At 48.0% G+C, this 24,992-nt stretch overlaps 1 protein-coding gene across 3 annotated transcripts in view; it reads left to right on the forward strand.

Moving 5' to 3' along the window:
- The window catches only part of KIF1A (kinesin family member 1A), a 3,950,406-nt gene that overhangs the window by 2,739,997 nt on the left and 1,185,417 nt on the right, over positions 1-24,992 (forward strand). For all 3 annotated transcript variants that reach the window (XM_069213666.1, XM_069213667.1, XM_069213668.1), the window contains one exon: positions 15,820-15,934. In XM_069213666.1, the coding sequence (XP_069069767.1) occupies positions 15,820-15,934 (115 nt within the window). The remainder of the gene's footprint in view (positions 1-15,819; positions 15,935-24,992) is intronic.

The following is a 24,992-nucleotide window of genomic DNA, read 5'->3' on the forward strand; positions in this document are numbered from 1 at the left end:
GTCTCCTCTCTTCACAGGTCTTCAGGCCCAAGAATCCACCATTTGTTGCTTGCAGTCTTGCTTAGGTCTTGCAATAACTCTAATGACGACTGGTAGTGTGTCCTAAGGAAACTTGCAGTACTTTAATCCTAATTTCTTGTGCTCTGGGGTGGGGTATTGTAGGAAAGTACCATCTTGCCTGGCATGTTACCCCCATTTTTACTTGTGTGTCAGTTTTATTTTGCCTGTCTCACTTGGATCCTGCTAGCCAGGACCCCAGTGCTCATAGTTTGTGACCTGAATGTGTTCCCTGTGTGGTGCCTAACTGTGTCACTGAGGCTCTGCTAACCAGAATCTCAGTGCTTATGCTCTCTCTGCTTTTAAAATTGTCACTGCAGGCTAGTGACCATTTTCACAAATTCTGATTGGCACTCTGGAACGCCCTTATATTTCCCTAGTATAGGTACCCAGGGTATTGGGGTTCCAGCAGATCTCTATGGGCTGCAGCATTTCTTTTGCCACCCATAGGGAGCTGAGACAAATCTTACACAGGTCTGCCACTGCAGCCTGACTGAAATAACGCCCACGTTATTTCACAGCCATTTTACACTGCAAGTAAGTAACCTATAAGTCACCTATATGTCTATCCCTCACCCTCACCTAGTGAAGGTTAGGTGCAAAGTCACTAAGTGTGAGGGCACCCTGGCACTTACCAAGGTGCCCCCACATTGTTCAGGGCAATTTCCCTGGACTTTGTGAGTGCGGGGACACCATTACACGTGTGCACTACATATAGGTCAATACCTCTATGTAGCTTCACAATGGTAACTCCGAATATGGCCATGTAACATGTCTAAGATAATGGAATTCTCCCCCCATGCAAATGTGGTATTGGGATGCCAATCCCATACATCCCGGGGCTCCAGCATGGACCCCGGGTACTGCCAAACTAGCTCTCTGGGGTTTTCACTGCAGCTACTGCTGCTGCCAACCCTCAGGCAGGTTTCTGCCCTCCTGGAGTCTGAGCAGCCCAGTCCCAGGAAGGCAGAACAAAGGATTTCCTCTGAGAGAAGGTGTTACACCCTCTCCCTTTGGAAATAGGTGTTAATGGCTGGGGAGGAGTAGCCTCCCCCATCCTCTGGAAATGCTTTGAAGGGCACAGATGGTGCCCTCCTTGCATAAGCCAGTCTACACCGGTTCAGGGATCCCCCCGCCCCTGCTCTGGCGCGAAACTGGACAAAGGAAAGGGGAGTGACCACTCCCCTGTCCATCACCACCCCAGGGGTGGTGCCCAGAGCTCCTCTAGTGTGTCCCAGACCTCTGCCATCTTGAATGCAGAGATGTGAGGGCACAATGGAGGCCTCTGAGTGGCCAGCGCCAACAGGTGACGTCTGAGACCCCTCCTGCTAGGTGCTTACCTGGTTAGGTGGCCAATCCTCCTCTGAGGGCTATTTAGGGTCTCTCCTGTGGGTTTCTCTTCAGATAATGAATGCAAGAGCTCACCAGTGTTCCTCTGCATCTCTCTCTTCGACTTCTGCCAAGGATCGACTGCTGACTGCTCTAGGACACCTGCAAACCCGCAACAAAGTAGCAAGACGACAACCAGCAACATTGTAGGGCCTAATCCTGCCGGCTTTCTTGACTGTTTCCTGGTGGTGCATGCTCTGAGGGCTGTCTGCCTTCACCCTGCACTGGAAGCCAAGAAGAAATCTCCTGTGGGTCGACGGCATCTTCCCCCTGCTAAAGCAGGCACCAAACGTCTGCTTCACCGGTCCTCTGGCTCCCCTCTCATCTTGATGAGCGTGGTCCCTGGAAAACAGGAGCTAGATCCAAGTGACCCCGACAGTCCAGTGGTCCTTCTGTCCAAATTTGGTGGAGGTTACTGTCTGGCTCCCCACGCCAGACAGTAATCCTGTGTACTGCGTGAACTGCAGCTGCTAGGGCTTCTGTGCACTTTTGCAAGGAATCCTTTGTGCACAGCATAGCCCAGTTCCCCAGCACTCTGTCCTGCATTGCCCAACTCGCTGAGTTGACCACCGACTTCGTGGGACCCTCCTTTGTTGTGTTGAGATGACCGCCATGCTCCGATTTCTTGAATGCCTCTTCAAGTGCTTCTGTGGGTGCTGCCTGCTTCTGTATGCACTCTCTGTGCTGCTGTGCGCCCCCTCTGTCTCCTCTTCCAAGGGGCAACCTCCTGGTCCTTCCTGGGTCCGGGGAGCAACCATTTTCTTCAACTGCAACCTTTGCAGCTAGCAAGGCTTGTTTGTGGTCTTTCTGCGTGGAAACAACTCTGCATCCTCCAGCACACCGTGGCACATCTTCTGTGCAAAGGAGAATTTCCTGGCATCTTCCGTTGTTGCAGAATCTTCAGCTTCTTCCCCCCGGAGGCAGCCATTTTGCACCTTCATCCGGGTTTTGTGGGCTCCTGCCCCCCGGACACTTTTGTGACTCTTAGACTTGGTCCTCTTCCTTTACAGGTCCTCAGGTCCAGGAATCCATCTTCAGTGTTTTGCAGTCAGTTGTTGTCTTTGCAGAATCTCCTATCACAAGTTTAGTGTGTTTCTGGAGAAATAGGGTAACTTTACTCTTACTTTTCAGGGTCTTGGGGTGGGGTATATTGGACACCCTTAGTGTTTTCTTACACTCCCAGCGACCCTCTACACACTACACTAGGTCTGGGGTCCCTAAGTGGTTCGCATTCCACTTTCTTACTATATGGGTTGTGTTGCCCCTAAGCCTATTGCATCCTTTTGTCTCCTACAGTGTTTGCACTACTTTTCTAACTGTTTACTTACCTGGTTTTGGTTTGTGTTTATATTTTGTGTATTTTACTTACCTCCTAAGGGAGTATATCCTGTGAGTTATTTCTGACACATTGTCACTAAAATAAAGTGCCTTTATTTTTAGTAACTCTGAGTATTGTGATTCTTATGATACAGTGCTATGTGATATAAGTGGTATAGTAGGAGCTTTACATGTCTCCTAGTTCAGCCTAAGCTGCTCTGCTATAGCTACCTCTATCAGCCTAAACTGCTAGAACACTACTAATCTACTAATAAGGGATTACTGGACCTGACACAAGATGTAAGTACCATTAGGTACTCATTATAAGCCAGGCCAGCCTCCTACGGGTATTTTACTCACCTTTGTGGTTTTCTTACTCTCCCAGTGATTCTCTACACACTACACTTGTCTAGGGGGGAATTTGTGATTCGCATTCCACTTTCTTAGTATGTGGTTTGTGTTGCCCCTAGACCTATTTCTTCTTTCTGCATTCATTGTATTTCCTATTGTTTGCACTATCCCACAACTACTTACTTACCTTATTTTGGTGTCTAATGTAGATATTGTGTATAATACTTACCTCCAGAAGGAGTATTGCCTCTAAGATATTTTTGGCCTTGTGTCACTAAAATAAAGTACCTTTATTTTTGGTAACATGAGTATTGTCTTTTATTGTGTATAAGCACTGCGTAACTATAGTGGTATTGCAGGAGCTTTGCATGTCTCCTTGTCCAGCCTAAGCTGCTCTACTACAGCTAGCTCTAGCAGCCTATGCTGCTAGAACACTACTACATTTCACTAATAAGGGATAACTGACCTGGTATAAGGTGTAAGTACCGAAGGTACCCACTACAAATCAGGCCAGCCTCCTACATTGGTGGTGCGGCAGTGGGATAAGTACTTGCAGTTGCTTTACCATTTTGTTACTAGTGCTTTTCAGAAGAAAAGCTTGCTCCAATACTTAGAGCTATACATAATCATACCTAGAAGCCATTTCTAACTTTCTAAAAGGTTATTTAAAACTTTGCAAACGTTTTTTAAAGTTTCTGAAAAGTTTTTTTACTTTTCTCTAAAATGTTAGGCCTGCTAGTCTACTTACTTTTTACTCTTTTTCCTAAACTCTTTCTTTCAACATGTCGGGTGTAGAAGCTACCCCTAGAGTTGTGAACACAACATATGAGAATCTAAATTTTAAAAGTTGGAGGGGTCTCTGCACTGAAAGGAGTTTAGGGATAGTGAAGAACCCCATTAAGAAATTCCTCTTAAATGTTCTCCTGAAGGATGACAAGGGACTTAGCACTGGTCAGGAACAGCCAGAGGGGGAGGTAGAGGAAGCGTCCAACAGGCAGGCTCAGAGGAGCATTCTGATCATTCTGGGGAGGGTCCTTCCACTGATCTTTCTGTCAAGAAACCCCCTAGTATAGCTGGTAGTGGGAAGGGATCACACACCAGTAGATCTCCCTTCATACCTAGAGGCCAGGTCACTAGGGTGGCTCAAGTTAGGGAAAGATCAGCCTCTGCCAATTCCCATGTTACTTCTGTTTCAGAAGCATCTCACACTTCTAACCCTGAGGACCAGTCCCTAGATAGGGAACTCAGAAAGCTAAGGTTAGAGGAGGCCAGACTGAAGCTACAGCAGCAACAGTTGGCCTTAGACAGGGAATCCCTGGCTGTGGAAAGGGAAAGGCAGGGTTTGGGGTTAGTTCCCCATGGTGGTAGCAGCAATAGCAGTTTAAGGAGTTATGGTGTTTGGGAGAATACCTTTGATTCCAGAACTTGCACAAAGTTGTTCCCCCTTACAAGAATGGGGATTACATCTAAAAGTGGTGTGCTGCACTTGAGAGGACCTGTAAAGTTCAGAGGGTCCTTCAAGTTCAGTGGGCTGCTGTCCCATGGTTGTCTTTCACTGACAAGGGGAGAGACAGGCTCCTTCCTTATTGTCAGAGAGGATGATGCAGATAACTACCACATTCTTAAAAGTGCTCTCTTAGATGGTTTGGGCTTAACCACTGACCAATACAGGATAAAGTTCAGAGAGACCAGAAAGGAGTCATCACAGGATTGGACAGATTTTGTAGACTGTTCAGTGAAGGTCCTAGAAGGTTGGTTAAATGGCAGTAAGGTTACTGACTATGAAAGCCTGTATAACCTAATTCTGAGAGAGCATATATTGTGTGTCTGATTTGTTATATAAGTATCTTGTGGACTCTGATCTGACCTCTCCCCAAGAATTGGGAAAGAAGGCAGACAAATGGGTCAGAACAAGGGTGAGCAGAAAAGCTCATACAGGGGGTGACAAAAACAGCAAGAAGAAGGATGGTAAGTCTCATGACAAGGGTGGGGACAAAGATAAAAACCATCAGAGTCTTCATCAGGCCCACAAAAATCCTCTGGGGGTGGTGGGTCCAAATCCTCTTCACACAATCAGAAAACGCCATGGTCTTATCTTTGTAAAGCAAAAGGCCATTGGGAAAGTGACCCCACTTGTCCAAAAAGAAACACCAAACCTCGACCACCACAACCCCCACTGCTTCCACTACTACCCCTAGTAATAGCAGTGGTGGTGGGAAAAACACTACAAATAGCCAGTCAAAGGGTGTAGCTGGGCTCACCTTTGGTAATGTAGTGGGGGTTGGTCTAGTTAGGGGGACCACTAAGGCTGTTTTAGTCTCTGATGGTGGCATTGACCTTGCCACCTTAGTTGCTTGTCCCCTTATTATGGATAAGTACAGGCAACTATCCCTAATAAATGGTGTTCAGGTTGAGGCCTACAAGGGCACAGGTGTCAGTGTCACTATGGTGATGAAGAAACTGGTAGCCCCTGGGCAACACCTACTTGGTCACCAGTACCAAGTGACAGACACACTTAACAACACTGTTAGCCACCCCATGGCTGTTGTGAATTTCAACTGGACGGGGGGAGGTTACTGGTCCAAAGAAAGTTGTGGTATCCACTGACTTACCTGTGGAGTGTCTCTTAGGAAATGATTTGGAAACCTCAGCTTGGGGTGAAGTGGAGTTGGAGGCCCATGTAGCAATGCTGTGCATTCCAGGGAATATTGTTGCTCTTACCAGGGCTCAGGCCAAGAAGCAAAGAGGACAGGGAAACTTGGATCCTGGAACAATGGACCAAGTGTGACCAAAAACTAGGGGTAGAAAGGGCAAACCCTTATCCACTATCCCTCCCTTTCCAGATGATTCCCCTTTTGATGAGGAGGAGTCTTCTCCCTGTGCAGAACCTACACAAGAGGAGCTTGAAGCTGACACAGCTGAGCTTTTTGGTGCAGGAGGGCCTGCCAGGGAGGAACTGAGTGTGGCAGAGCAGACCTGTCCCACACTAGAGGGTCTCAGACAGCAAGCTGTCGAACAGCAGAATGGGGATGTCACTGACAGCCACAGAGTTTACTGGGAGAATAATCTTCTCTATATTGCAAGGGACCCTAAACCTGGTGCCAACAGGAGATTGGTCATCCCCCTACAGAATAGGGAATTCCTCCTAACTCTAGCTCATTACATTCCTTTGGCTGGACATTTGGGGCAAAGTAAAACATGGGACAGACTTGTTCCCCATTTTCTCTGGCCTCACATGTCAGAAGACACAAAGGAGTTTTGTTGCTCCTGTGTCACCTGCCAAGCCAGTGGCAAGATTGATGGCACCCCAAAGGCCCCCTTAATGCCACTGCCAGTGGTTGGGGTGCCCTTTGAGAGGGTAGGAGTTGACATTGTTGGCCCCCTTGACCCTCCAACAGCTTCTGGCAATAGATTCATCCTTGTGGTGGTGGACCATGCCACAAGGTATCCAGAAGCTATCCCCTTAAGGACCCCTACAGCACCGTCAGTGGCAAAGGCCCTCCTGGGAATATTTTTCATGGTGGGTTTCCCTAAGGAAGTTGTATCAGACAGAGGTAGTAACTTCTTGTCTGCATATCTCAGTATATCTCGTATTCACCAACCTCTGAAAAGTGGCAGGTGCATTTTTCAAACCAAAGGGCATTACTGTGAATTGGTAGTGCCCTCCAATAGTTGAAAATGCAGTTTTTGCTTTAGCATCCTCTGATAACTTGATCTGCCAATACCCTGCAGTCAAATCAAAGGTGCTTAGATACTTGGCAGATGCCAGTGTATCTATGAGCTCATCTGCCCTGGGTATAGGGTGAGCATCAGTTTTAGTTACCTGGTTGAGACCTCTGTAATCTACACAAAACCTCATCTCTCTTTTCCCATCTTTTGAGTGAGGCTTTGGTACAAGCACCACAGGAGAGGCCCATGGGCTTTCAGAATGTTCAACCACTCCCAGTTCAAGCATTTTCTGAACTTCTTGTTTTATGCAGTCCCTGACATGGTCAGGCTGCCTATAGATCTTACTTTTGACAGGCATGCTGTCTCCAGTATCTATAGTGTGCTCACACCAAGAAGTGGTGCCTGGCACAGTAGAAAAGAGTTCAGAAAACTGACCCAGGAGATTTATGCAGTTGTCTTTCTGCTCAGCAGTAAGACAGTCTGCCAAAACTACACCTTCCACTAGAGCATCTTGTTCTGTGGAAGAGAAGAGATCAGGGAGAGGGTCACTCTCTTCTTCCTGTCCTTCATCTGTTGCCATGAGCAGGGTGAGATCAGCCCTGTCATAGTAGGGTTTTAGGCGGTTGACATGGAACACCCTAAGGGGACTCCTGGAAGTGCCCAAGTCAACCAAGTAGGTGACTTCTCCCTTCTTTTCAACAATGATGTGCGGTCCACTCCATTTGTCTTGGAGTGCTCTTGGGGCCACAGGCTCCAATACCCACACCTTCTGTCCTGGTTGGTACTGAATCAGAACAGCCTTCTGGTCATGCCATTGCTTTTGGAGCTCTTGGCTGGCCTGAAGGTTTTTACTGGCCTTTTTCATGTACTCAGCCATTCTGGATCTTAGGCCAAGTACATAGTCCACTATGTCTTGCTTAGGAGCTTTTATAGGTTGTTCTCAACCCTCCTTCACAAGTGTTAGGGGACCTCTTACAGGGTGTCCAAATAGGAGTTTAAAGGGGCTGAAGCCCACTCCTTTCTGGGGTACCTCCCTGTAAGCAAAAAGGAGGCAAGGTAACAGGACATCCCATCTCCTCCTGAGTTTTTCAGGGAGTCCCATTATCATTCCTTTGAGAGTTTTCTTAAACCTCTCTACCAGTCCATTTGTTTGTGGATGATAAGTTGTGGTGAATTTGTATGTTACACCACATTCCTTCCACATGGCCTTTAAGTATGCAGACATAAAGTTGCTACACCTGTCTGATACAACCCCTTTTGGGAAACCCACCCTGGAAAAGATTCCCAGGAGTGCTTTTGCCACTGCAGGTGCTGTAGTGGTCCTTAGAGGAATTGCTTCAGGATATCTTGTGGCATGGTCCACTACCACCAAGATAAACCTATTACCTGAAGCAGTAGGAGGGTCAAGGGGGCCAACTATGTCAACCCCTACCCTTTCAAAGGGAACCCCAACCACAGGCAGTGGAATAAGGGGAGCCTTTGGGGTGCCACCAGTCTTGCCACTGGCTTGACAGGTCACGCAGGACTTACAAAAATCCTTTGTGTCCTCTGACATTCTAGGCCAGTGAAACAGGGGGACAAGCCTTTCCCATGTTTTAATCTGACCCAAATGTCCAGCCAAGGGAATGTCGTGTGCCAGAGTTAGGAGGAACTCTCTGTACTGCAGGGGAATGACCAATCTCCTGGCTGCTGCAGGTTTTGGGTCCTTTGCCTCTGTATACAAGAGGTTGTCCTCCCAGTAAACTCTATGTGAGTCAGTGACATCCCCATTTTGCTGTTTGACAGCTTGCTGTCTTAGACCCTCTAATGTGGGACAGGTTTGCTGTGCCACACTCAGCTCCTCCCTGGCAGGCCCCCCTCCACCCAAAAGCTCAGCAGTGCCTGCTGCCAGCTCCTCTGGTGAAGGTTCTGCACAGGGGGGGCAATTCTTCTTCCTCAGAAGTAGAATCATCTATAGAGGGAGTGATAGTAGGTAGGGATTTACCATTACTAACCCTAGCTTTAGGGAGCACTTGGTCCATTGTTCCAGGATCCAAGTCACCCTGTCCTTTTTGCTTTTTGGCCTGAGCCCTTGTCAAAGCAAAAATATGCCCTGGAATGCCCAGCATTGCTGCATGAGCCTCCAACTCCACTTCTGCCCAAGCTGATGTCTCTAAATCATTTCCTAGTAGACAGTCTACAGGTAAATCTGAGGCAACCACAACTTTCTTTGGACGAGTAACCCCCCCCCCAGTTGAGATTCACAACAGCCATGGGGTGGCTAAGAGTGTTGTTATGAGCATCTTTCACTTGGTACTGGTGACCAAGTAGGTGTTGTTCAGGGTGTACCAGTTTCTCTATTTCCATGGTAACACTGGCACATGTGTCCCTGTAGGCCTGAAACTCAACACCATTTATTAGGGGAAGTTGCTTGTTCTTATCCATATTAAGGGGACAAGCAACCAAGGTGGCCAAATCAATGGCACCTTCAGAGTCTAACACAGCCTCTGTGGTCTACCTAACAAGACCAACCCCAACTAAATTACCAAAAGTGAGCCCAGCTACTCCTTTGGATTGGCTATTAGTAGGTTTGCTCCCACCACCACTGCTATTACTAGGGGCACTAGAGGTTGCAGTAGGGGTTGTGGTAGTGAGAGGCTTGGTGCTTTTCATTGGACAACTGGCATCAGTTATCCAATGGCCTTTTACTTTACATAAATAGCACCATGGTTTCTTTACTTGATTAGAAGAGGATTTGGAAACACCACCCTCACCAGAGTGTTTTTGTGGGCCTGATGAAGACTCATTTTTAGATTTGTCCCCACCTTTGTCTGAAGACTTACCATCCTTCTTCTTGCCATCCTTGTCACCCCCTGTATGAACTTTTCTGTTCACTCTTGTTCTGACCCATTTGTCTGCCTTCTTTCCCAATTCTTGGGGAGAGGTCAGATCTGAGTCCACTAGATATTGGTGTAACAAATCAGACACACAGTTATTCAGAATATGCTCTCTCAAGATTAGATTGTACAGGCTTTCATAGTCAGAAACTTTACTGCCATGTAACCACCCCTCCAAGGCCTTCACTGAATAGTCAACAAAGTCTACCCAGTCTTGTGAGGACTCTTTTCTGGTTTCTCTGAACTTAATCCTGTATTGTTCAGTGGTTAAGCCAAATCCATCCAAGATTGCATTCTTCAAAACTGTAAAATTATTGGCATCACTTTCCTTCACAGTAAGGAGGCTATCCCTACCTTTTCCACTGAAAGATAGCCGTAGGATAGCAGCCCACTGCCTTTGAGGGACCCCCTGTACCATACAGGCCCTCTCAAGTGCAGCAAACCACTTGTTAATGTCATCCCCCTCCTTGTAAGGGGGAACTATCTTATGCAGATTCCTAGAATCAGGCTCTTTCACAGGATTACTATCAGGAATACTGCTGCTGCCACCATGGGGTCCAAACCCCAACCTCTGTCTTTCTTTTTCTAAGTCCAGGGATTCCCTGTCTAGAGCCAGCTGTTGCTGCTTAAGCTTCAGCCTGGACTCTTCCACTCTCAATCTATTGAGTTCCCTTTCTAACATTCTGTCATAAGGGTGGGTGGGTTGGGAATGCTTTGACACAGAAGAATGATGTGAATGAACAGAGGGAGACCTGTCCCTAACAGTTGGCACCCTAGCAACCTGGCCTGCAGGAACAAAAATATCCCTACTGTGATGGGAGCTTCCATTACTACCAGCTATGCTAGGTGGTCTGCTAAGGGGCAGGTTAGGAAGGGCACCCTCTAACACTCTTATTGGGGGCTCCCCTGAGTCAGAGTGTGAGCTATCTCCTAACTTCTCAATTGAAGTGTCAGCTAAGGCCTTATCATTTTCAATAAGCATGTTAGACAATAATTCTCTAGAGGGGTTCTTTCCTACCACTAAACCTCTACCAATGCAGAGACTCTTCAGGCCCTTAAAGTTAAGGTGGTCATAAGCTGTATTGACCAAGTTAAGAGGAGTTCCTACATCAGACATGATAGAAAAGGTTTAGGGACAGAAAAAAGAGAGAAAAAGTTTCAGGACTTTTTAAGGAAACAGAAATAAAAACTTTTTCAACTTTTTAGATACTTTTTGAAAGTTTAGGAGTACTTTTCAGCACTTAGCAGATAGTGTAAGAGAAGAAAAGCAAAACTTTTTGGTTAAGTGTACATACACTGAACTTGTTTTATGAAAACTACACAATGACAAAGTGGTAAGTAGTTGCAAGTACTTATCCCACCGCTGCACAACCAATGTAGGAGGCTGGCCTGGCTTGTAGTGGGTACCAAGGGTTACTTACACTCTGTACCAGGTCCAGTTATCCCTTATTAGTGTAGAAGAGGTGTTTCTAGCAGCTTAGGCTGATAGAAGGTAGCTATAGCAGAGCAGCTTAGGCTGAACTAGGAGACATGCAAAGCTCCTACTATACCACTGGTGTCATATGCACAATATCATAAGAAAAAACAATACACAGATATTCTAAAAATAAAGGTACTTTATTTTTATGACAATATGCCAAAAGTATCTCAGTGAGTACCCTCAGTATGAGGATGCCAAATATACACAAGATATATGTACACAATACCAAAAATATGCAGTAATAGCAAAAGGAAGTAATGCAAGCAATGTAAAGTTATAGTAGATTGCAATAGGAGCACATAGGTATAGGGGCAACACAAACCATATACTCCAAAAGTGGAATGCAAACCACGAATGGACCCCAAACCTATGTGAGCTTGTAGAGGGTCGCTGGGACTGTAAGAAAACAGTGAGGGTTAGAAAAATAGCACACCCCAAGACCCTGAAAAGTAGGTGTAAAGTGCACCTATATTCCCCAGAGAGCACAGAAGTCGTGATAAGGGGATTCTGCAAGGAAGACCAACACCAGCAATGCAAAAGCAGTGGATTTCCAGACCTGAGTACCTGTGAAACAAGGGGACCAAGTCCAAGAGTCGCGACAATGTCGAGAGTGGGCAGATGCCCAGGAAATGCCAGCTGAGGGTGCAAAGAAGCTGCCACTGGATGGTAGAAGCTGTGGATTCTGCAAGAACGAAGAGGACTGGGAACTTCCCCTTTGGAGGATGGATGTCCCACGTCGTGAAGAAGCTTGCAGAGGTGTTCCCACGCAGAAAGACCGCAAACAAGCCTTGCTAGCTGGAAGGGTCGCGGTTAGGGTTTTTAGAGGCTGCTGTGGCCCAGGATGGACCAGGATGTCGCCACTTGGATGAGGAGACCGAGGGGGCACCCAGCAAGTCAGGGAGCCCTCACAGAAGCAGGCAGCCCCCGCAGAAGTACCGGAACAGGCACTCAGAAGAGGAGTGAACAGGAGTCCACCCGAAGACACAAAAGGGAGTCCTACGACGCCGGAGGACAACTCAGAAGGTTGTGCACTGCAGGTTAGAGTGTCGGGGACCCAGGCTTGGCTGTGCACAAAGGAAATCCTGGAAGCGTGCACAGGAGCCGGAGCAGCTGCAAATCACGCGGTACCCAGCAATGCATTCTAGCGTGGGGAGGTAAGGACCTACCTCCACCAAACTTGGACAGAAGAGTCACTGGACTGTTGGAGTCACTTGGACAGAGTTGCTGAGTTCCAGGGACCACGCTCGGCATGCTGAGAGGGGACCCAGAGGACAGGTGATGCAGTCTTTTGTTGCCTGCGGTTGCAGGGGGAGGATTCCGTCGTCCCACTGGAGATTTCCTCAGAGCTCCTGGTGCAAGAAGGAGGCAGGCTACCCCCAGAGCATGCACCACCAGGAAAGAGGCGAGAAAGCGGCAGGAGAAGCGATACAAGGTTGCAGTAGTTGTCTTTGCTACTTTGTTGCTACTGCAGGCGTCCTGAGCAGTCAGCGGTTGATCCTTTGGCAGAAGGTGAAGAGAGAGATGCAGAGGAACTCGGATGAGCACTTGCATTAGTTATCTAAAGAATTCCCCAAAGCATAGACCCTAAATAGCCAGAAAAGGAGGTTTGGCTACCTAGGAATAAGGATAGGCTAGCAACACTGGTAAGAGCCTATCAGAAAGAGTCTCTGACATCACCTGCTGGCCCTGGCCACTCAGAGCAGTCCAGTGTGCCAGCAGCACCTCTGTTTCCAAGATGGCAGAGGTCTGGAGCACACTGGAGGAGCTCTGGGCACCTCCCCTGGGAGGTGCAGGTCAGGGGAGTGGTCACTCCCCTTTCCTTTGTCCAGTTTCACGCCAGAGCAGGGCTGGGGGATCCCTGAACCGGTGTAGACTGGCTTATGCAGAGATGGGCACCATCTGTGCCCATCAAAGCATTTCCAGAGGCTGGGGGAGGCTACTCCTCCCCAGCCCTGACACCTTTTTCCAAAGGGAGAGGGTGTAACACCCTCTCTCTGAGGAAGTCCTTCGTTCTGCCTTCCTGGGCCAAGTCTGGCTGGACCCCAGGAGGGCAGAAACCTGTCTGAGGGGTTGGCAGCAGCAGCAGCTGCAGTGAAACCCCGGGAAAGGTAGTTTGGCAGTACCCGGGTCTGTGCTAGAGACTCTCCATCCGGAGGTGGTGCAAGGTCTCTTTCAGCAGTGGGGACATCCTTTGCTAGATCTGTTCGCCTCCGCAGAGAATGCACAATGCCCACAGTATTGCAGGTTGGAGTTTCTAAGGCAGTAATCGCCTAGCAACAGTTTTCATCTTGAGTGGCCTCCTGTTCACTTTTCCCCCCATACCACTTCTGTCCAGAGTTCTCAAGAAGATCAGGACAGACCGAGCCCAAGTCATTCCTGTGGCTCTAGACTAGGCACAGAGAGTCTGGTATCCTGAGCTATTGAGCATGGCCATTGATCCTCCAATGAAACTGCCCCTTTGGGAGGATCTTCTGTTGCAGCAGCACGGGAGGGTTCTCCACCCGATCCTGTCTAGTCTCCGCTTTCTTGCGGGGCGATTGAGCGGTGACATTTGACTGGTTTTGACCTTCTGCTGGAAGTCTGCAACTTTATCTTGGCAGCCAGGTGTCCCTCCACCAAAACGGTATACGTCTGTCATTGGAATAAATTTGTAGCATGGTGCACAGACGCATCTGTTGACCACCCTCTGTGCCCCTACCCTGAGGTTCTGTGGTTTATCCTTTTCCTGGTCCAGCAGGGCTCTGCTATGGCCACTCTAAAAGGGTATTTATCTGCTATCTCTGTGATTTTGAGTTTGTCTGATCAGCCTTCTTTGTTTAAGTCTCCTATTTGTAATAGATTCCTTAAGGGTCTTACCCATATGTTCCCTCCATCACCATTCATTGTGCTTCAATGAGATTTGAATTTGTTTCTGATATTCCTAATGTGTGCTCCTTTTGAACCTCTCCACAATTGTCCTCCCGGGCTTTAAAAAAAAAAACAGCCTTCCTTGTGGCCATTACATCTGCCCATAGGGTGAATGAGCTGCAGGCATTGTCATCTAAGCCGCCCTACCTTTCCATCTATCCTGACAAATTGGTGCTTTGCGCTAGGGCTTCCTTTTTGCCAAAAGTGGTCAAGCCCTCTCATGTAGGCCAATCCATCACCTTCCCTACTTTTTACACCCCCACACATACTACTAAGGAAGAGGAGAGACTCCACTGCCTGGACCTAAAAAGACCGTTGGCTTTCTACCTTGATCGTACAAAAGAGTTCTCGGTGAATGATCAACTCTTTGTTGGTTATGGGGGTGCGTAGAAAGGTCGAGCAGCGCAGAAGCAAACCATCACCTGATGGGTCATACTCTGCATTAAAATTTGCTATGCACTGGCCAAGAAGCAGCCACCTGTAGGTTTGCATGTTCATTCTACCAGAGTTACAGCCGCGACCACTGCGTTAGTATGCAGAGTTTCAGTCCTTGATATCTGTCAGGAGGCAATGTGGGCATCTTTGCACATGTTTACCAAACACTACTGCCTGGACAATTAGGTCCAAAGGGACGGGTGCTTTGCCGGTTCGGTTGCGCAGGACTTTCTACTATGATCTTAGTTCACAGACCCATTTCCTGGGATCTTATTGCTTGGGTATCTATTCTAAGTTAAGGAATCTGCAACTAGATGTTTCTATCAGATGGACAAGTTACTTAACCTTCAGTAACGCCTTATCTGGTAGAGACGATATCTAGTTGCAGATTCTTTACCAACCCACCCATTCTCCCCTCTACACCAGTGGTCAGTGTTCTTCATGGCTCTGCACTTCTGGCGTGGAAAGTTGTAGAAAGAAACTGACGTCATCGTGCCGGGGTGGCACCTATATGGGACCTGCAGCATCATATCCCGTGTGGACGATGCTGACGAATGAAGCAGAGCCAATCGCTGCCACCTCACAGCGGGCAGGGGTACTGCTCAAGCAAAATCTCCAGAGCCAGACTGATGCCTGGGGGAAATTTTAAGATAAGAAATTTGCAACTAGATTTTGTCTCTAACAGTTAAGGCATTACCGAAGGTAAGTAACTTGTCCCTTGATAAATGTGGCCCTTAGTTTTTGGCCTTCTTCTTTAGCAAATCATCCTTCTCTTTTCACTCTATATATTCTTCTCGTCTGTTTTCTTCCCTATATCTAACTCGGTATAAAACTTTCTTAGTTCATGCTTTTAAGTTCTAATCGTCACCGTTGTTGTTCCGGACTGCTTTCGCCCTGTTGTTTCATTACATGTCATCATATCTTTTATCACTTCACTCTTCACTTCAAAGGTAAAATCAAGTGCCATGGGGCCAGTGCTTTTGCCAAGCGTCACCTACTTCCTACAACAATGCAAACAAAGAAAATAGCAGAAACCATTTTATGAAATAATAACAAATATGCCTTTGAACACTATTAACTTCTGCCTTTTCTACAATATTGAATGAATGTCACAGTCGTGGAACCCTCATTCTGTCAGAGAAGTGAGTTGCAGAGTGGCTTTACCGCTTGATCACCCAGTGATGTCCTTTCTGCATATTTAAGCAGGCTGCACCCTTGGCAGTTGTGATTGTCAGCATGCTATGTAGTAATCTAACCTTACGTGTCTGTATGTGAGGTGGGGCACATTTTGGGGATTTGTTTTACTAATATTTGTTTGCCTCTTTGTGTTTTTTGCAGGACATTTTATAAGTTTGTGGCTGCCTGGGATAGCTCCATGCACAATTCTCTGCTACTAAATCGGGTTACGCCTTACAGAGAGAAAATATACATGACCCTCTCAGCTTATGTCGAGGTATGTAAAGACTGGGGTTCGGAGAAAACCCCGTTGGTGGCTCATCCACGAGAAACATCTTAACTTTTGATGGTATTTTGGAGTGAGGATCCTTAATAGGATTAGCCTTGCCTTATCAAAGTGTAGCGGGTGAAAAACACACATTAAATGTAACAAGCAAAGGCAAGGCCACTCGGTCTGGCTTTCCAGTAGAGCATGGACATGACTTAAGTGCCACAGGCAGGTATAACTGCACAGAGGCAATACATGCAAACACAACACTAACTGGCCCACATGCGCATAAAACCACACAGGCAGCACAGCGAGATTCCGTACACATACACAGGCATGCACACATATGTTTGCTGCCTGTATGTGCATTTGAACCAGTTTGTATTCTGTGAGACTATTAAGTGTTTGTATGGATGAATAGATGTGGGATTTGGTGAGTGGATAAATGGATGAGTTAATAAATACATGGATATTTGTATAGATGAAGGAGGCTGGCCTGGCATATAGTGAGTACCTGAGTACCTTGTGGTACTTACACCCTGTGCCAGGTCCAGTTATCCCTCATTAGTAGAATAGAGGTGTTTCTAGCAGCTTAGGCTGATAGAAGGTAGCTCTGGCAAAGCAGCTTAGGCTGAACTAGGATACATGCAAAGCTCCTACTATACCACTTATATCATATAGCACAATATCATAAGAAAACAAAATACTCAGAGTTACTAAAAATAAAGGTACTTTATTTTAGTGACAATATGGCAAAAGTATCTCAGAGAATACCCTCACTTAGGAGGTAAGTAATATACACAAGTTATATGTACACAAACCCAAAACAGGTAAGTAACAGTAAGAAAAGTAATGCAAACAGTGTAGAATTACAATAGGATGCAATGGGTGAACATAGGTCTAGGGGCAACACAAACCATATACTCCAAAAGTGGAATGTGAATCACGAATGGACCCCAGACTATGGGAGCTTGTAGAGGGTCGCTGGGACTGTAAGAAAACAGTCAGGGTGTCCAAGATACCCCACCCCAAGACCCTAAAAAGTAGGAGTAGAGTACCCCTACTACCCCAATAGGACACAATAGTCGTGATAGGGGGATTCTGCAAGAACCACAAACACCAGCAAAGCACTGAAGACGGATTCCTGGACCCGAGGACCTGCACGGCAAGGGGACCAAGTCCAAGAGTTGCGATAGTGTCCAAGGGGGGCAGGAGCCCAGGAAACCCCAGATGAAGGTGCAAGAAGGCTGCCTCTGGGTGGAAGAAGCCAAGGATTCTGCAACAACAAAAAGGGCTAGGAACTTCTCCTTTGGAAGGAAGATGTCCCACAGCGTGCTGGAGGGTGCAGAAGTGTTTCCACGCAGAAATACTGCAAACAAGCCTTGTAGCTGCAAGGGTCGCGGTAGAGGTTTTTGGGTGCAGCTGGGGACCAGGAAGGACCAGGATATGTCCCCTTGGAGGAAAAGGCAGAGGGGGCACTCGGCAACTCAGAGAGCCCCCAGAGAAGCAGGCACCACCCGCATAAGTACCAGAGCAGGCACTTAGAAAATGTGTGAACTGGAGTCCACGCAGAGTCACAAAGGAGGGTCCCACGATGTCAGAGTCCAACTCAGAGGGTTGAGAACTGCAGGACGGAGTGCTGGGGACCCAGGCCAGGCTGTGCACAAAGGAATCATTGGAAAAGTGCACAGAAGCCGGAACAGCTGCAAATCACGCATTACACAGGTTTGCAGTCTAGCGGGGGTGGCAAGGACTTACCTCCACCAAACTTGGACTGAAGGATCACTGGACTGTGGGGGTCACTTGGATATAGCTCCTGTGTTCCAGGGAGCAAGCCAGTCTACACCGGTTCAGGGATCCCCCAGCCCTGCTCTGGCGCGAAACTGGACAAAGGAAAGGGGAGTGACCACTCCCCTGACCTGCACCTCCCAGGGGAGGTGCCCAGAGCTCCTCCAGTGTGTCCCAGACCTCTGCCATCTTGGAAACAGAGGTGTTTGTGGCACACTGGACTGCTCTGAGTGGCCAGTGCCAGCAGGTGACGTCAGAGGCTCCTTCTGATAGGCTCTTACCTCTCTTGGTAGCCAATCCTCCTTCCTAAGTAGCCAAACCTCCTTTTCTGGCTAGTTAGGGTCTCTGCTTTGGGGATCTCACCAGATAACAAATGCAAGAGCTCATCAGAGTTCCTCTGCATCTCCCTCTTCACCTTCTGCCAAAGGATCGACCGCTGACTGCTCAGGACGCCTGCAAAACTGCAACAAAGTAGCAAGATGACTACTAGCAACCTTGTATCGCTTCATCCTGCCGGCTTTCTCGACTTTTTCCAGGTGGTGCATGCTCTGGGGGTAGCCTGCCAACTTTCTGCACCAGGAGCTCTGAAGAAATCTCCCGTGGGTCGACGGAATCTTTCCCCTGCAACCGCAGGCACCAAAAGACTGCATCACTGGTCCTCTGGGTCCCCTCTCAGCACGACGAGCGTGGTCCCTGGAACTCAGCAACTCTGTCCAAGTGACTCCCACAGTCCAGTGACTCTTCAGTCCAAGTTTGGTGGAGGTAAGTCCTTGCCTCCACACGCTAGACTGCATTGCTGGGTACCGCGTAATTTGCAGCTGCTCCGGCTCCTGTGCACTCTTCCAGGATTTCCTTCATGCACAGCCAAGCCTGGGTCCCCGACACTCTAACCTGCAGTGCACAACCTTCTGAGTTGTCCTCCGGCTTCGTGAAACTCCCTTTTGTGACTTCGCGTGGACTCTGGTTCACTCTTCTTCCAAGTGCCTGTTCAGGTACTTCTGCAGGTTCTGTCTGCTTCTGTGAGGGCTCCCTGATGTGCTGGGCGCCCCTCTGTCTCCTCATCCAAGTGTCAACATCCTCGTCCCTCCTGGGCCACAGCAGCATCCAAAAACCCTAACCACGACCCCTGCAGCTAGCAAGGCTTGTTTGCGGTCTTTCTGCATGGGAATACCTCTGCAAGCTTCTTCACGATGTGGAACATCCATCCTCCAAAAGGGAAGTTCCTAGTCCTCTTCGTTCTTGCAGAACACCAAGCTTCTTCCAACAGGTGGCAGCTTCCTTGCACCCTCAGCTGGCATTTCTTGGGCTCCTGCCCACTCTCGACACTGTCTTGACTCTTGGACTTGGTCCCCTTGTCTTACAGGTACTCAGGTCTGGAAATCCACTGTTGTTGCATTGCTGGTGTTTGTTCTCCTTGCAGAATCCCCCTATCACGACTTCTGTGCTCTCTGGGGGTAGTAGGTGCACTTTAAACCTACCTTTCAGGGTCTTGGTGTGGGCTATTTTTCTAACCCTCACTGTTTTCTTACAGTCCCAGTGACCCTCTACAAGCTCACATAGGTTTGGGGTCCATTTGTGGTTCGCATTCCACTTTTGGAGTATATGGTTTGTGTTGCCCCTATACCTATGTGCTCCTATTGCAATCTACTGTAACTTCACATTGCTTGCATTACTTCCTTTTGCTATATCTGCATAATTTTGGTTTGTGTACATATATCTTGTGTATATTTCTCATCCTCATACTGAGGGTACTCACTGAGATACTTTTGGCATATTATCATAAAAATAAAGTATCTTTATTTTTAGTATATGTGTGTATTGTGTTTTCTTATGATATTGTGCATATGACACCAGTGGTATAGTAGGAGCTTTACATGTCTCCCAGTTCAGCCTAAGCCGCTTTGCCATAGCTACCTTCTATCAGCCTAAGCTGCTAGAAACACCACTTCTACACTAATAAGGGATAACTGGACCTGGCACAAGGTGTAAGTACCTCTAGTACCCACTACAAGCCAGGCCAGCCTCCTACATTATTGTTGAAAGTTGTATACAAATATGGTGCCTCTTTATGATTCCATTGGAAGGAGCCACAGGTGTCTTTTGACCTTAATGTAATTTTTATGTCGCAGCCTACCAGAGAGCGCAGCTGTCTGGTATGCTAAAGACATCTTGGGGACATTTAGAAAGTTGACCTAGAAATGCATTCTGCCCGTTGCTTTTCTTACTTTTCATTTGCTGTTTTTTTTTTGTTTTAGGCTGTCCACCTTGAGTTCTTATCTTCCCCTGCCAAAACCTTAATATCTGATAGAGACACAGAGGGGCTTATTTATAGGCCCCTAGCGCCACCTTGCGCCACATTAATGTCAATTATTTTGACGTTAATGTGGCCCATCAAGGACAAAATCCCAGTGCCCTATTTACAGAGTCGCACAATGCATGCATTGCGCCACTCTGTAACCCTTTGCTCTACATTATGCCTGCGCCAGGCATAATGTATGCACAGGGGATGTTCCCCCATTAGGGGAGCCGGTAAAATGGTGCAAGGAAATCTATGGGATTTCCTTGCACCATTTATTACGGCACTTTTACACCTCCTCAAGAGCAGGCGTTAAAAGGGAGCTTCCATCGTTTAGAATGTGCCCCTCTGTACTCTGCAGGAGTAGCCCCAATATTTTGGCGCTCCTCCTGCAGAGTACATCAATAGCGTCATAAAAAATGGCACTATTGCTGCCTACCATGCGCCATGGTGCGGCGTATTTAAATGCGTCGCACATGTGGTGGCGGTAGGAGGGTGCTAAGGGGCGCTGGGAAAGTGGCGAGGCACTCGGTGCAGCGCCACTTTCCATTAATCTACCCCCTAGTTGCAGATTCCTTACCTTAGAATTTCCCCCAGGTGTCAGTCTGGACTGGAGATTTTTCTTGAGCAGTACCCCTGCACGCCGTAAGGTGGTGTCGATTGGCTCCATACCCGTTGTCGGCGTTGAGTGCGCCAGATATGATGTCGCAAATAGGTGCCACCCTGGCACACTGACATCACTTCTTTTCTTTCTGCGCTAGCTTAGTGCTGATACGAAGGAGAGCTCGATAGAGTCATTTTTTGACTGATCTATTGACTTTTTGTTGAACATTTTTGAATACCTACACTCCTGGTGCGTCAGTGATGACTTCGCGTAAGACAGGGTTCAAGCTCTCCGGATCCTGTCATCGGGCAATATCCGTGGTGGATTCGCACCTCGTGTGCCTGTGGTGTCTGGAGAGCGACCACGACCCAACGTCATGCTCCGAGTGTCAGGCCATGAACTCGAAAGCATTGCATAAGTGGTCCCTAAATCTCCTTGCGGCCCAGTGCTTGCCTCCATGAAGGTCTCGATCTCGGTCAAGAGTAAGGTCCCAAGATCAGCCGCAGAGCTTCCCCTAATCGTAGTCCCACTCCAAGTCCTCGGGACACTCGGGTAAGTCGAGGCACAAGAAGAAGACCAAGAAGAACAAACATTTTTTGACTTCACCCAGTCCATCGACCGATGAGATGAGGGAAACTGAGCGAAATCGTTCTAGGCCTTCATCTAAGAAGCCTGTGTCTGGGTCGGCTCCATGCCTCCCCGAGTTTCCGGGAGCCAGAGCGACCCCTGTCCAACTCAAGAGTTTTATGAGGCCATGCTCCTCATTTTTGGGCAGTCTGACCACGCTGGAGGGCCCTCAGGCCCCATGGCATGCTTTCTCCCCCCACCGTGGCTATGGAGGAGGGAGCGTCCTATTCTATGGTGGTGCGAATAGTGGCTGAGGACCTGGGTCTCGAGCTGCTTTCGTGGCAGTCAGACTAACCTCCTGACAGAGGTATTTCAGCCCTGGACTTCATTCTCTGAGCCCCTTTTGCCGTTTAATGAAGGCCTTAAAGGTGTCCTGCTATGTACCTGGGCCAAACCCAGCACAGGGGCACCTGTGTAAAGGACTACTGTCCGCCACCATCGACCTGCTCCAACTGACCCAGTGTTCCTGACGCATTACCCTACCCTTGAGAGCCTAGTTATCCAAGCATCTACATACCAGGGTGTGTACCTTTCCGCACCACTGGATAGGGAATCCAAGAGGCTGGACCAACTTGGGAAGAAGATGTTTTCTTCCTTCAGTCTGGCATTGCGGTCTGTGAACACGGCATGCCTTTTGGGCCGTTATTCCCACATGATGTAAGATACGGTTGAACAAGTGCTGCCACAAGTACCGGAGGAGGCCTAGACTGTACTCTCTCAAGCTGTTGCTGATGGGAGAGGTGTAGAAAAGTTCAGGATCAGATGGGGACTGGACATGACTCACTCACTTGTTAGAGTGGGTGCATCGACAGTGGCCCTTAGGCATCAGTCCTGGTTGAGGACATCTGGCTTTTCAGGGAATGTCCAAGCTAACCTACTGGACATGCGCTTTGATGTCACTTGTCTCATTGGAGAGAAAGCAGATTGGGCGCTCGAGCACTTCAAGGATTTTTGTTCTACTGTCAGGTCCTTGGTCCTTGCAGCGGCTCCTTGTCCCCCTTGGTCTACTTTACGCCCCTTTTGTCACTATGGAAGGGGTGCTCAGCCATGTCCATTGCCCTCCAGCCACCGTGCGGCGCATGCTGCCCAGCCTCTGCATGGCCGGGGAGGAGGGATCCACCAGCCTCGTAGATCATGGAGACAGTCTGCCCCCTGCAGCTGCCTCCAAACCTTCCTAATCTGATGCTTCCCCACCAGGGATGAGTTACACAGGATCCCCCATCACCTGCTCCGTTGGCAGTCGATCACATCAAACTGGTGGGTTTTGCAGAGATTCCAGAGGGGCTACTCCCTTCTGTAGGAAGCTGGGTCTCTGTATGGTGCACGAAAATGAAGTACACTGTGTGGAGAGTCCAGTGGGTCCCCAAAGGTTGGCAGAAGGAGAAATAGATAGGTCTAATGCTCTATTTGTGGTAGTGTGGGCGGGCATTTAGGCTTATCAAGGAGTCTTGCTAGGCATTTGTTGTGCTTAAAGAGGCAATAAATGAGACACACACTCAAAGAATAAATACAAGACCCAACTAGAAAAATAACACTTGTTTTATATATGCTTTGAACCAAGGAACTTAATTATAAGGTAACCAGTTTTTAAATTAAAAATATTTTTCAGTTTAAAAAATCGACACAATGCAATTTTCAGAGTCTTCAATGTTCACCTGTGGCAGCAAAACAAGAATACAGTTTTGCAGGTAAGTACTCGACTTAGAAATCCAGCCTTCAAGGTTTTAGGTCAACAAAAAGGCAAGGTTCAAATAAGTACTAAGTTGAGTGCCCAATGTTAACCAAGGGAGACTGGGGGTGAACGAAGATGCGCTGCTCACAGGTGAGTAGAGCAGTGTCAGAGGTTGGTCTCCTGGGATTGAGGTAAGCACAAAGGTGGCCACATGCCAGCACCAAATTTACACCATCACTGGCACAGGGGAGGCCAAGTGCCAACACAAGGTCGGGCCCTCAAAGTTAACCAATGGAGACAAAAGTGGGCTAAGGGGTCGATCTCCTCAAGCTGAGGTAAGTACAAGGAGGCTAGAAGGCAGCACCAAACTTTCACACTTGGCGACACAGGGGCAGCTAAGTGCAGAGTGTCAACACAGCTTTGGGCGGCCAATGTAAGTGAATGGGGAAGATCAGTTTTGGAAAAAGGCTGCAGGCTCGGGCTAGGAGGCTGAATGAAGAAAACCCACAGCTACCCAGGTAAGTTCTGATGCTAGGGAACGTAGGAACACCAAAGGTCCAGCTCCCCAAGGCTCAGGGGCTCAGGGTGCAAGGGCGTCTTTTGACGTCCGAAACAGCCTACCAAGAAGGTCGCAGTCAGAAGGAGTCTTCGGATTGAGGCTGCAGGCTTTGCAGCAGAATCCAACAGGGTTCAACCCACTCTGGACTGGAGCTCAGAATTACTGGGGAACCTTCGCAGGACCAGTGGCCACTCAGACTCGGGACGTGGGAGACAGGTGCAGAGGTGGGTCCGGATCCGGTTTCGCAGTTCCTCAGGGCAGAGTTATTTTTCTTTAAAGTTGGTTTCTTCTTGAAAGGGTTCGCTGTTCTCAGGAGATCTCAGTCTTAATTGAAGGCAGGCAGTCCTCCCAAGGCTTTGGAGGTCGCTGGGCTGCATGACGGGTCGTCTTCAGACATAGGATCTTCAAGGGTTGCAGACAACCCGGTAGGGCTGTGGCCAAGTCAGTTGGTGTCTGCAGTCTTCTCTGCGGGTTGGACTCTGTAGTGTGTAGGTCTTCTTAGGTAATCAGGAATCTGAGTTTTAGGGTTCAAGGGTGCCACCTAAATACTGAATTTAGGGGTGTCACAAGGGTGCAAAGTGGTATCCAATGGGCTACTCACCTTTAGGATGACAACACCCTTCTTAAGACCTACTTTCTTTGGGAAGTGGGCAAAACCTTAAAACTACCTAGTGGCCTAATTCCTTCCAAACAAAATCGAAGAATTTGAAAAGTAGTGTCCACTTCCCCTCGTCCAACTTAGGGGTGGGACTGGCATGAAGTAGGCACTCCTCCTAATTTAACTATGTTTTCCTCCAGTCCTGCCACCAAAAGTGGAGTCAGGAACTGGGGGTTGGCCTTCTGTCATTTGGAGATGCCTGTGTAGCATTTCAAAGGCAGAAAGGCCTTTAAAGCTCCCCGCCCTGGAATGTTAATCCTGCCTGGATGAGGTGTTATCACCTCCGCCCAGAGCAGGCCTTTATTCTGAGCCCTCAAGAGTGTTGGTTCTCACTTCAGGGGGCCTGAACACTGTCTAAGGTGGCTGCACTAGTTTGCACCAGTCAATGACCACGCTAGGTGTTGGTAGGTTTTCAGGGGGCATCTGTGTAGGAGGCTGGACTGGCTTGTAGTGAGTACCTAGGGGTACTTGCACCTTGCACCAGGCCCAGTTATCCCTTATTAGTGTATAGGGTGTCTAGCAGCATAGGCTGATAGATAATGGTAGCTTAGCAGAGCAGCTTAGGCTGAACTAGGAGACGAGTGAAGCTCCTACAGTACCACTTAGTGTCATATGCACAATATCATAAGAAAACACAATACACAGATATACTAAAAATAAAGGTACTTTATTTTTATGACAATATGCCAAAAGTATCTCAGTGAGTACCCTCAGTATGAGGATAGCAAATATACACAAGATATATGTACACAATACCAAAATATGCAGTAATAGTATTAGAAAACAGTGCAAACAATGTATAGTTACAATAGGATGCAATGGAGACACATAGGGATAGGGGCAACACAAACCATATACTCCAA

The sequence above is a fragment of the Pleurodeles waltl genome, chromosome 11 (genome assembly GCF_031143425.1).
Source record: "Pleurodeles waltl isolate 20211129_DDA chromosome 11, aPleWal1.hap1.20221129, whole genome shotgun sequence".
NCBI classification, from domain to species: Eukaryota; Metazoa; Chordata; class Amphibia; order Caudata; family Salamandridae; genus Pleurodeles; species Pleurodeles waltl.